At 46.9% G+C, this 13,518-nt stretch overlaps 1 protein-coding gene across 1 annotated transcript in view; it reads right to left on the reverse strand.

Moving 5' to 3' along the window:
• The window catches only part of CAPN8 (calpain 8), a 76,584-nt gene extending 66,102 nt beyond the window's left edge, over positions 1–10,482 (reverse strand). Inside the window, exons 1-2 of the mRNA XM_006171981.2 lie at positions 10,246–10,482; positions 2,587–2,656 (exon numbers count right to left, since the gene is read on the reverse strand). Coding sequence (XP_006172043.1) covers positions 2,587–2,656; positions 10,246–10,482 — 307 coding nt within the window. The remainder of the gene's footprint in view (positions 1–2,586; positions 2,657–10,245) is intronic.
• Positions 10,483–13,518: the final 3,036 nt, after the last annotated feature.

A 13,518-nucleotide genomic window follows, 5' to 3' on the forward strand; every position in this document is an offset into this window, starting at 1 on the left:
GAAATAGTTGCAGATAATGGCAAGGTGACATGCAATGTTTATAGTATGCTGCCTTCAGTACAAGAAAGGAATAAAAATTATAATATGTATTTAGATTCTCTTGAGTGTGCATAAATAAACACACAAAGGATTTTCTTAAGTGATTACGAGACTGTAAGCAACAGCGTAGGTGGAGGCAGGTAGGGAAGCTTCTTACTATTTGCTTTTTCATTGTTTTAATTCCTGAACCGCATGTATTCAAAATAATAATAAAATAATAACACAACTCTGAAAAAGACATAATTTTCATTATATTGATCAACTGCTTAAAAACAAGACAATTTAAGAAAAAAAAAAATACCTAGAGCAGACCCCGCTGCAGTGTGTTGGGCTCGGAAAAGCCAAAAAAGTATTTCATGAACACGGACCCATGCCACACCCTGGCCCAACAAGTGCTGCATGTACCATCGTGTTCTTTGGGACACACACACACGCACACGCACACACGCACACACGCACACACTGTGTGTTGAGTGGAGAATCGCTCCTCTCAGTCTCTTCACAATCCACCTGTTGTGCAGGGCCAGCCGAGGCTCAGATCTCACAGGCCGCATGGGTCACTAGGACTCAGCCACGGGGTCCCCACCCTGGTGCTCAATTGCACCTGCTAAGGTGCAATCTGTTTTACAGGCCCTAAATACAGGGCCCCTATGAGAGGCTGGACTCAATAGCCCCTTTCTATTGTGTTCATTAAAAATCCACCACAGTGGCTGACTCACAGGGAAATTGCCCACTCTCCTCTCTCTTTCTTTTTCCTTCTCTCTTCCTTCTTTCCTTCCTTTCTATTTCTTCTTTTATTTTTCTTTAATGCCAGAGAGTGCATGCATGAGAGAAAAAGAGAGACAGAGACAGAGAGAGTGAACCCCCCAACAGGGCCTGGTCACAGCACAATGCTTTTTCCTCCAATTCTCCATCCTGTTAGGATCTGGGCACACACACACACACACACACACACACAACCTGCTTCTTTCTTTTCCAGCCACAGGGCCAGGACTTGAAGCCTGGTCAGCCGTCCTCCTCTGCACAGTGCCTAACCACTACACCATGGGGCTGGCCCCCCGCTTGTTCTGATGAGAGCTAAATTCTAAGCGTTGCTCAGGTTCATATCCGATGTTTCCATCTCCTTTCTCCATTGGCGGCACACACTCACCATGGCAACGCTCAGGCCCCTTTCTGGAAACCCTCCTCCTTGTTTAATACTCTTCAAAGAAAAACCCATCCAAGCTGATCAGTGAAAAGGCACTTATTAAATACCCTTCCCAAAGTTAAAACATCTTAACAAGGAGCTGTTAAAGGCGAATGTGCAAAATTGTGTTTCCCCGAGACATGTGCTAAATTAGGTTCAACATTAAGCTTGCACTGAAAAAGCACCTTACGCTTACCCAGCACATGAAAAGGTCAGAACGCTGCCCCTCTGGGGGCCCGCACACAAAAGCTTGGGAAATGGAGGCTGTGGTTTCCTGGGCCCAGGGCACATGCGCGCATATGGCACCCCAAATTGTTCTTGCTGCTTTATAGTCACGCTCTGTGAGCTCTGGCTAAGGCATATTTGCTATACTCATTAAGAGAGAGAACACTGGAAGCATTTAACATAAAATGCCCTGCGATTTTCACAATCATGAGAGTTTCCAGCGGGCTGGAGAGAAAGGGCTTTTCTTGCTAGAATAAGAAGGGAAACAAAAAGGAGAGAAAGCCTCCTAAAACACAGAAAAGATGAGAGGGTCTGGATGACGAGGGCCTGGATGCTCTTTTGTTTGTTGTGCTGACTTCCACCAAGCAAGATTTGTTTCTTCTTCACCTCCATTTCCAGTCCTGTGTTTTGCGGGTGTCACTGGTGGCAGTTTGGAAGCCCATTGCCTTCAGTCCAAAGCCATGCTGCCGCATAAAATGTGAACGCTGTTCAACTCAAGGCACAAACGCCCGTCTGCGAGGCTCTGGGATCAGGAGGGCTTACGAGATGAACCAAGCCAATCTGCTATCAAGGAGAGTCTCAGTTTTCTGATCATTGAGGCTGGAACTTACAGAACAAAATGAAATCATGCCGAAGCTTAACTGACCCTGATTTGAAAGGAATATGATAGGTTGGGAAATGAAGGGTCTTGATTCTAGGATCCCAAGCCTATATAAGAATGCTTGACTTAGAAAGATAAGGTTCTTGTTTTCTTCCTAATTATAGAAGCCTCTATTATGACAGCACGTAATTATATAGGCATGGCCATTCCAGAGAGCAAGTAATCTCTGCTTACAGGTAACAACTACAGAAACAGCACGTTATGGTTATCTGCTGTACACCTACAATCCCGGCTAGTGACATTAGCATTAACGTGGGTAAGTGAGCTGGCAAAAACTTTCTTATGAGGGGGAGCCATAAGATTATTTCAGCATTCAGACCCACAGTGAGGAGTGCAGTCTCAAAACACAAACCCATATGGATAAATCACGCACAAGAGTTAGTTGGACAAGCCTTACAGCTTAATCTGATGTCACTCATTACACACACAGACCAGCCCTCTCCCAAAGCAAATAAGACTCTCCCCTGTTACTCACCTAGACTACCCTGACAAATGTCAGTGCGCGTGGCTCCACCAATGATAAACTGGGGGCTGGGACACAATTCCTGAAAGACAAAACACAAGCCACAAGAGACTCAGTGATAAAAGCAACATGGGTAAAGGAACAGCAGAGTTACAGAATCAGACCTGGAAGAAACCTAGGAGATCGCTTAATGCACCTACATCATTTTGTTGTTGAGTACTTTGAAGCCCAGAGAGGGGAGACCTGCCCATTGTCCCACAGACAGGGGTCAACAGAACAGGAGCTGGCACCCAGAGCCCCTGTGGTGACGGTGTTTTCATCACTGTATGTATTGTGTGGGTGTGAAAAGAAGGTGGGACCTTAGAGAGGGAGGAGAAAGGCAAAGGCTGAGATAATAAGGTGATGAAATACATTCAGACAACACCCCTATTTACACAGAGAGGATTAGAATAATGCTTAGCAAAGTGCTAAACCTGTGACACTCTAAATACTTGACAAAATGATAATGACCCCATGTACTGATGGAAACGCTGAGGTGTCAGGAAGTACCTTGTATCACAAGGGGAGAGCTCAACTCCGATACATTCACATAGTTAACCTGCACTTCTTCCCAGTCCGGCCTCTGCCTACATGCAATCTCATGGCCCTAGAGCCCTGTAGGGCACAATGAGGCATGCTTTAGCCTTCTTTCTTCATTTGAGAGCCCATTCTGTACACCATGCTGTTTAGACCATGGCAGGCAGGGTCAGGAAAGGAGCATGGCAAAATGAAGGAAGAAAGGAAGTAAAACTCATAGTTCTTGGCCACAACCCCTTCTCCTCCAATTCTCCATCCTGTCAGGATCTTACACACATGCACATAAGCACCAGTCACTAGGGCCAGGACTAGCAAGCTGGTTGGCATGTGGCCTCACTTCCTCTGGACAACATTTCACCGCTGTGTTTTAGGGTCGCCACCCGCTCTCCCTGCAACAAGGTCTTGATGCTGCAATCCAACCGCAGCCTTCAGCCAGCCCTTGATTGTGGGCACGCATGTGCCTGGCATACTCAGGGAAGTCTCAGGACTGGAACTCAGAACCTTCTCAAGTGGTATTTTGCCTCACAGAATGTCTTGTTTTATTGCTATGCCACTGTCTGGCTCCCTTACTTATTCCTGATTTTCTCCTCTTCTCTCTAAATATTCTTCTTGGTCTCTTTCATGGGTTCATCTACTCTACTCACCCCTAAGAATCAGGGAGCCCCTGGACTTGGTCTTCTAGTCTCTGCAATGATCCCATTTCTTACAGCAATCACATGCCTCTAAGTATTCTCTCTTGGTGACATCACTGAAACCCAAGGCTCCAGTTACTAATCAGTGCATATGTTGATACATCCAAAATAGCTCCCTGAGCTGTAGGTTCAATCACCCATGCCACACTGATCATGGGATATACACTCATTAGATGTGTATCTAAAGAACCAACCAAGTTCTGCTAAATTGTTGAATTTGAGTTGGAAGACAGGGTGGTTGGCAAAGGCTACACACTATGGAAAGAGCTATATTCAGAATGGTGCTAAGTGGTTTATAGGTTAGAATGTTTATTTTAGTGCATGTGATTTATTAGCATTATTCAAAGTGCACTCCCCAACTCCTTGGGGGAGGGGGAGGATAAGATCAAGATGTTGTATGAGTTTATCAGACGCCACAGAAATTTCTCAGCTTTGCAGAGACTGCATCTCAGCATTACATGGAAGAACTTGACCAGTCTTCTCTCCGTTGCCAATCCTGTTGGAACTCACATCAGAGGTAAAAGTCACAATAATTGGCATCCAAAGATAATTGAAAGAGGCAGACCTCTGTGAAGAGATGGGCTTCCCTTTGTCCACACTTGGAACTCACTTTTCTTTCTTCTTAATAACATCATGTCTTTTCAGTAACAACATTCTCTATTACTCCAAAAACACATATTACTCAGGCCTCGTATCAGCCTCTGACGAATGGGTACAAGGGAAATGATATCCATGAGGATCGAAGGCAGAAAGTGTGTAACATCACATGTTCTTAGTGGTGAGGGCTACTTGGAAACATCACCCTCCCAGGGTGGTTAGACCAGACTCGATGTCTTGGTCTGGTATTTCAGGAGGTCTGACTATGCACGTTCAGGAAACCCAGTAAGGCTGCCATCTTCATCACTATTGCTATTGAGTATAGATAGCCATGTTGCTTGGCCCAGCACTATTGTTCCTCTAGGATCTGGCTGTAGGGAGTGGCCCAAATCTAAGCAAACATGGCGACCTTTAGACACATGCAGAAACATGGTTCCATGTTCTGCAGGCCAATGAATGCCATTAACATGTGAATACACTAGGTACCTCTGTGTTTCAAAACTGCAGAGCAGTTATCAGGTTAAAGGAGTCTACATGTGTTAATCAAAATCAGCCCAAGAAGATTAGAGAAAACTTACATAGAACTACATGGTGCCAGGTGTCTTCACATCTTCAGCCGATTAACATCTGAAAACAACTGGCTTTGCATTCCACGTCCCCTCCCCCCCTTTTCTACCCTTCAAAAGAATAGGGACCAGCAGTTAGTGTAATGGCTATGTCGCTGGACTCCCACGTAGTCAACTACGGTTCGCGTCCTGAACCCGGTGGCTTAAACTCACGCCGGGCGCATGTGCTTGCATCCCCAAGATCCCGAGAGGAGAATGGAGGAGAAGGGATTGCGCTGTGGCCATCCCTCCTGGGGGGTGATTTCTTGCTTCCTATCTTTCTGTCTCTCTCTCTCTCTGTGTCTGGCAAGCGCACACGCCCTATAGCAAAAACCTCTAAAAATAAATAAATAAATAAGTAAACCTGGGAATAGTTCAGTGTCATGGCTGCCTCCGTCAGAGAAATTGGGACCACAAGATCCTCAATTTCCTATACTTGTATGTCTTTGTGTGTTTATTTCTATGTTTATTTTCAAATCCACACCCACACCCACCCACCCCACCAGATCACGCACTCATTTAGCCATGCAGGACATGGCAACTGGCCCCATTGGACATTTCTATTGTGACTTCATCTCCCTGTTTCCCTCTCCTCCACTACAACTAATGGCTTCCTTTCTCTGAATACATTTACTCTGAATGTGCCTTCACAGCCCAGTGCCTTTGCTCACGCCTGCGCCTTCTCCTTGATCTCTTTCATGATGCTCTTTCTCCACCAACCCCAGCTCAAATGTCTCCCGTATTTATGACCAATTCCGTAGTCATTTTCACCTGTTTCTTCCCCTGAGCTCCCATACATTTTGTTCATATGTATATTTCATCCTCTGCAGAGTCTGTCTTGTGATAATAGCTAAGGACAATTCATTGTGTTTACCCATTTTCTCATTCAAGCCTCCCCAATAACCAGTGAAATAGGAACTGTTATTCCCATTCTATAGATGAAGAAACTGAGTCTTGGGAAGGTTAGCAACTTCCCATGGTCATTCAGCTAGTAAATGGCAAAAAGGGCACTGAACCCCTGATCTACTTCATACCAAGTTCATATTCTGAACCACTCTGCTATCTGGCAGTTGTCTACCTGCCCATTTGTCTCTGTCTTGACTAGCTGAAGCTCCACACTGATTCACTGATTCAAGGAGGTAGCAGCAGGAGAGAGTGGGCACCCACCCCTCGTTCTCATCTTTATCTCCCAGCAATTCAACCTTCATGTTTCTCTTAACTCTCCTCTTATTATGCAGCTGACATTGTCTCATCCCTCTCTATATATATTTCTCCTTAAGATCCATAAACTGCTTAATTGCCAAAAATGGACACTTCAAAGAAGGATATCATTGATTGTGCTGCTCCAGGGCCCACTCACACTAGGAATTTCTCAAACCAGAGGAGCCTGGACTGGACATTGACCCAGTGCAGTGAGGAAGCCAGAAAAATGAGGGTGCAGAAATGCATCTGCTAAGAGTACTCCCTGGGCTTCCTGGGCAGGCTCTGTGGCACAGTGGTGATGAGCTGGTCAAGAGAAGTAAAATCCCATATGGTGACCTTGGTTCAAATCACCAGCCTGGTCAGCCTGAATCATGCTGAACATGCTCACAAGTAACAAGATCCAAGGAGCTGGCTGTCTAGAGAAGGGACTCACAGTGTGACCACACATGTGGAGGGTCTCTCACATCTTTCTCAGGTGTGCACATATGTGATCGATAATGAGTAAAGGAAAAAAAATCTTTTTAAAAAATAAAAAAAGGATACTTCCTGATCTTGTATAAACAGTCATTTTGTTTGTGATAGGATTCTTGTTCTTGCCCAACACTAGTAGGGGGAAATGCCTTAGGAGTAGGAACAGTCAAAAGTTCATCCCAAGATCCCAGACTTGACCTAGAGACCTTTATCTGGGCAAACTTGTCTTCCAACTCTTGGGACAAGAGCCCAAGCAAAGCTTTTTTCTCACAGCAGTTCCTCAAAACCTTGAAAAGAGGGAGCCAGCAGGTGTCATAGTGGTTAAGGTGCTGGACTCCCACATGGTCAACCACGGTTCAAGTCCTAGACCTGGTATCTTGAAACTCAAGCTAGGCATGTGTGCATGTGTGCTCAAAATCCTGAGAGGAAAATGGGGAAGAGGTTGCAGCATGGCCATCCCCCCTTAAGGGTGATCTCTCACTTTCTGTATTTCTGTCTCTCTGGTAAGCACATGAACCCTGTATCAAAAATCTCTTTAAAAGAAATTTTTTAAAATATAATTGCCATATGATGCACCAATCCCACTCCTGGGTATATAACCAAATGAATTGAAAGCAGGATCTCAGGGAGATATTTGTACATCCGTGTTCCCCTCAGCATAATTGCGGCAGCCAAAGGGTGGGAGCAACTCCAGTGCTCATCAACGAATGAATGAACAAAACGTGGTATGTACAAGCAATGCAATACTGTTCAGCCTCACAAAGCAAGGAGATCCCGACACATGCTACAACATGGATGAAATTTTACACATATGAGGTATCTAGCATAGTCAAATTTATAGACACAAAATAGAACAGTAGTTGCCAGAAGCTATTAGGGAGGGAGAAGGAATGGGGAGCTGTTTAATGGGTATAGAGATTCAGTTTTGCCAGTTACAAAAAAGTTCTGGAGATGGATGGTGGTGATGGCTGCTCAGCAATGGGAACATACTTAATGCCACTGAATCATACACTTAAAAATGGTTCCAGGAGTAATATTTTATCACAGTGAAAAAATAAATAAATGTGGCAAGTGAACTTAGGCACCTCATTTCTTGACACCCCAATCTGCTGCATGCCTCTGGGAGAAAAAAAATTAAAGCATTTTAGTAAGGCTGATTTTCCCAGCATACAATGCAGATCGCTGACAGAGATAGAATCAGAATCTTTACCAAGTCAGGAGTCTGTTCAATTGTCTGTAAGATCCTAGATGATAAGGCTGTATCTTCTCATTGTGATAGTGAGCAGGAGCCTGGCTGAAAGCAGCCATGTGGTCATTCTTCACTGACGATTGGGAATAGAGAGGTTAAATGTTGACAGATATTTATTTATTCAACGCGCACTTGAAAACTCCAAATAGGAGTCCTTCATTTACACAGTAATTAGGTTCCTCTGGATTTTATTGCCTCCTCTGACAGGCACGAATCAGCATCTCCGATCTAGTTCCATGGACAGAAAGACCAGGTAAAGACACTGCTTTGAGAATGCACAATCCTTTAAAAATTGCAAAGGAGAAAAACTAGGTAAAAGTGAGCAGGGTCACTAAATAAAATATCCTCCCCCTGCTCATTCTCATCCTCACCCCTCATCCCCAAGCTTCTTGGACTGTCCAGCTCCTCTCTTCCCCTAAGTCTTCTCATCAGTGGTAACATCCCAATCATTTATGCCTCTGTTGAGCACTTCCTCCATTCTGCCCCGGGCATCAGGCCTTCATGCACACTCTGTCTCCCCTCCATTTCCATCAGAGCTGAGACCATGCTTGTTCCTCAGTTTCTCCCTGACCTTCTCAAACAGTGCAGAGCCAAAGCCTAGCACAGAGGCTCAAAAAACTATCTGTTGGGATGAAATGTGACTGTCAGTACTTGAAGTTAGAGAATAAAGCCATGATTCCCAACCTTGATTTGATCAACATGCCAGGCTAACCCCGTAGGTTTCAGAGGGGATGAGGAAGGTAGACTATGGCAGGTAGGAGAGAGGCATGGCAAAGGAGTTATTCCCAGAGGGGGAAACTGTTGGACCAAATCAATAGGATGAAAACAGAAAGAGTAGAAACAGTCAGCGTTAAACCATTTTCAAAAGAGTATTCTCTCCTTAGCTTCCCTTTCCAACCACTGCCAAGAAAATGGGAACCATGACTTGATTTTCCCATCATAGTTTAGAAGACAAAAGGAGCTTTGGCCAAGGGCCACTGAGCATGTCCATTTAACAGCCCCTCTTCCAAGGCTGAACTTCACATGGACGATCTCAGTTCTCACAACCCCTCTGTGTGGAGGAGGTTCTTATTCCTGAAATTTGATCGTGACCAGGGTCAGATGTGATAGGTCCTGGGCCTAGGTTTTGAAAGGATAGTTGGCCATCTCCTCCCTTTGAGCTTTGGGAGGCATCAATGGCAGCACCCAGAAGACCCTGAGCTCTATGTGTATCACAGGCCATGGCTCTCACCTCTCCACTCACCAGCCCTGAGGGAACAATGGCAATGCATGACCTTAGCGATGTTGTGCCTTCCTGCGACGAACACTCACCATTTACCTGAGGGCTGACTACATGCTGATTTGTTCCATGGTGCACTGCCCATGGGGCCCCATACATAAAAAGCCCTATGTATTCTGTGCCCATTTTCTGCCTGGAACTATGCTCTGAGATTTTTCTCTAAGTCTCATATAAACCTTGAAAAGGAAGGTGCCGTAAACACCATTTTATGATAAAATGGAGGCTCACAGGAGTTCATTTGTCTGCTAAGGCCACACGGGCAGAGCCAGAATTCAAGCCTAACGCGTCTGGTTCCCATGCCATTTCACACTCTTCCCTTTATACCTCAATGATTCTGAAAAAGACTTTCAACGGCAGGGTGGATGGAGGTCTGAAATGCGGAATCCACGGTCAGCCACAGTGGCAAAGTGGTAACACACCGCCCAGCGTAGCAGATTGCATATGAAAGATGAGGGCTCAGTTCTGGGTGGAACTATGCACAAAACAGGCCTGCCACACGTGTCCATGATCCTAGCTGGCTGGGAAGAATAGGGAGGATCATGGCACAAGATGCTATTGAGGCGCCTGTCTCCGTCTCTCTGTCTCTCACTCTCATAAAAGAACTAACAGGACCAGCAGTTAGCGTAATGGTTATGTCACTGGACTCCCATGTAGTCGACCGCAGTTCGCATCCTGGACCTGGTGGCTTAAAACTCACACCAGGCGCATGTGCATGTGTGCCCAAGATCCTGAGAGGAGAACGGAGGAGAAGGGATTGCGGTGATTTCTCGCTTTCTGTCTCTGTCTCTCTCTATCTGTCTGGCGAGCACACGTGCCCTATAGCAAAAACCTCTCCAAAAAATATAATAATAATAATAAATGAATGAAAATAAAAGAATTAACTTCAAAACAAAAAGAGAAAAGAAAATGAAACATGAAATGCACAGCCCTGACATCTCCTCTGACCAGCCGTGGAACCCCCACACTGTGCAGCAGACAACAGCAAACCCGCCTCCTTACCGTGGGCCGTTTCCAGATAACACCTTGGGTTTGGGGTGAGTGCGGTCCAAGATCCTTATAGCCCAGAGCTGATGGACAAGCTGGGAATTCTGGGTCTTTAAATAGGATCCCCGAGTCCAAGCACTGTTGCCTCAGGGCCTCAAAGTCTTGGCCCCGGTACTTCACAGCCTTCTGGTTAGAGCCAAGCCCTTCGGCGGCCGCCCGCTGCTTGGATACTCTGGCTGCCAGGGCTGCCATGGCATGGGATCTGTGCAGTGGGCAGGAGGGCAGGGAAGTTCTGTACTCTCAGACACCTGCCCCACTGGGAGGGGAAACTATAATGCAGCATGGAGGGAGGTGGAGCAGGTAAACACTTCACCTAAGGCCCTGCTCCAGAGGGCAGTGAGTCATGGCCAGGAACAAATATGTACCCAAAGTGCACAAGGTTCTGCCCCCGCTTCTCCTTCCGCCTCTTGAAAACAATTTACAAGCTGGGAATCTTCCAGGGCCTAACCCAGGCCATTAGCCTAAGAAATTCTACAGGATTGCGACCACCCTCTTCTCTGCAAGACCTGCCTTCCTTGCGTGGGGCCGTCAGCTGAGATGAGAGGGCTTGACATGCAGCTTGAGCGAGTATTTTCCAAGGAATTGGAGAAGTGGTTCTGAGCAGGAGGAGAACAAGTGGTTGGAGCAGTCTCCTTTCCTTCCGGAAAAATTGGGGACCATATTTTCTAGAAGGACAAAATATCAGCGAGGGGCGGTTCACAAAGCAGATTTGGAGCAAGCCCAACTGGCGGTTGTTCACCTGTAAATGAAGGTTCGGGCCCGTGACTGGTTCACATCCCAGTTCCACCAGCAATTAGCTTTGTCACCTTGGGCAAGTGATCTAACCTCTTTTCCCCCTTGATGTTCTCATCTGTAAAGTGGCAGATAATAATAGAACCTACCTCAGAGGGTTATTTGGAAGAGTGGGGAGACGATAACACATAATTTGCTTGGAATCGTCCATAGAAACATTTCATAAATGTCAGCTATCATTCTTTGGAGCTAGGACCAGGAACAGAAAACCTGGGAATCAGGAGTCTTAGTTCTAATCTGAGAAGTGGATTATGAGCCTGAGAGACCCTGGATTAGACACTTCTCTCTGGGCTGGCCCCAATTTCCTGTGCCTAAGGATGTAACCACTATATCAATGTCGTTGAACGTGGGTATGATGGCATGCTGGAAAATGGTCCCCCAAAGATACCAAGTCCTAACCTTTGGAACCTGTCAATGTCACCTTATTTGGGAAAAGAATCTTTGCATATGTAATTAAGGTAAATCTTTGAGATGGGGATATTATCCTGGCCCAAAATGCACAAATGTTCTCATAGCCTAGTGGTGAAGGGAGCCAGAGCTCACAGGACTACAGTTTGAATCCCTGACCCCGGCAGTCTGAAAAATCTGCCTCACATGTGTGTGCACACCCCAAATCCAGAGGGGATGGAGAAACGAAGGAGAAAGGATAGTGGTGTAACCACACCCTAGTGAGGGGGCTTCCTCCCTCTCCCTCTCTCTGTCTCTCGGGTGTGCACCCAGGCCCTCTGGCAATTCTTTTAATGATCTTCAAGGGCTCCTACTGGCATCGGAAGGACTTGGTGTGGCCCGTGCTCCCTTGTGGATCCTCCCTCCCCTCCCTTCACCATTAAGCTCATCTGGAGTTCACAGTTCTGTTTTCACCAATCCACAGAGTTGGCCTGCGGTCACTCGGGTGGCTCCATTCTCCCCTTAAACCAAAACCACGACTCCTTTCAGCCGGCACAGAATCCTCTCTAGACATGGGATTCCAGGAGAAACCCAGCAGCCCTGTGTGGGCGAGGAGAAATAAGTACTTGTATTTACTTTTGAATCTACGACCTCATAGCCGAAGCGTGTGACCACTGTCTGTGAGCAGTCCTACCTCTACCCAGAGCGGCCATTGCAGACACGAAGCTGACTGTGTCACTGTCCAGCTGAAAACCCCCAGTGGAAGCCCATTGCTCCTAGGAGAGGAACCAGAGGGATTTTTGCACGGCCCACAAGACCCTGAGCAGATGGGACTCAGGGACCACCTGAGTCTACCTCCCCACCTCATCTCTCACGCCTCTCTGCTCTCTCCTCCTGGCTCTCCCTTCATTCCTAGAATGTGCTGGTCTGTCTCACCTCAGTGCTTTGCACCTGCTGTGCCTTGAAATGCTCTTTTCCTGCCAGGCGTGGAAAAGAGGTCATTAGTTCATCAGCAAGGACCTCGTGTGCATGTTTTCCCCGGCTCTCGCTTCTCCCTATGCCCCCTGGGACATTGCCTTTAAATGGACTGCCCCGAGAAAGCCCTTCCTCCTCCACCCATTCACAGAAAAATCACAGCTGGTAAATTTCCTTCTCCTTTCCTTTCTCTGCCCCCCAGTTCCTGCTCTTCCTTCAGACCTGGGTGTCCCAGGATAGGCTTTTCAGCCCCCTCCCAGATTAGTACTTCCCCTCATGACCTCTCAACAGCCACAACCCCCTGCCCATCACAGATCCCTGTGATCACTCAGTGAGTGCCCCTCGGCCCCAGCAGGCTCTGATCCCACAAGAACAATTGTCTGTGTTTGCTTTGCTCGTTGGTGTACCGTGGATCCTAGAAAGCTCCTGGGACATGGGAGGGACTCAGTAAATATTTGTAGCGTGAATAAACAGCCACAGGTGTAAGATGTCCGGAGATGGATAAATGCACACCAGGCGTAATAGACCTAGCACCTTGGGCAGGCCATTAGTTCATCAGCAAGGCTCTCATGGGCGTGTTTTCCCTGGCTCTGTCTCCCCCATGCCTTGCTGAAACATTCCCTTTAGATGGACTGCAATGAGAAAGCCCTTCCTCCAACCACTCAGAATAAGCACAGCTGGTAATTTTCCTTCTCCACAAGGAAACACCTTTGGGGTTAGCAATCTTCTTCCCACCCCACTTGCCTAAATTACCTGACGCGCAGCCTCCAGATGCTGCTCCAACAAACCCCTCCCTCATCCAGGCAGGCGGGTCTGGGCCACTGCAAATAGAGCCCTCATTTGCCCAGTCACGAAAAGAACAGCGAGTGGAGGCGGGAGGCCACCTCGCACCAGCCCCTCATGAGCAGACAACAAGCGTCTACCTGTTCCCCAGCCGGGGGTCCAGGAGGAAGCAGCCTATGCCCGCTGTCTCTGTCACCTGGACAAACAAACACCTCTCCAGACTTACACTCAGACGCCCACAAGCCTGCATGTACTCCCTGCCAGGAAGCCACAAGACCCATTAGAGAAGAG

This window comes from Tupaia chinensis, unplaced genomic scaffold (assembly GCF_000334495.1).
Source record: "Tupaia chinensis unplaced genomic scaffold, TupChi_1.0 Scaffold150175_1, whole genome shotgun sequence".
Taxonomy (NCBI): domain Eukaryota; kingdom Metazoa; phylum Chordata; class Mammalia; order Scandentia; family Tupaiidae; genus Tupaia; species Tupaia belangeri.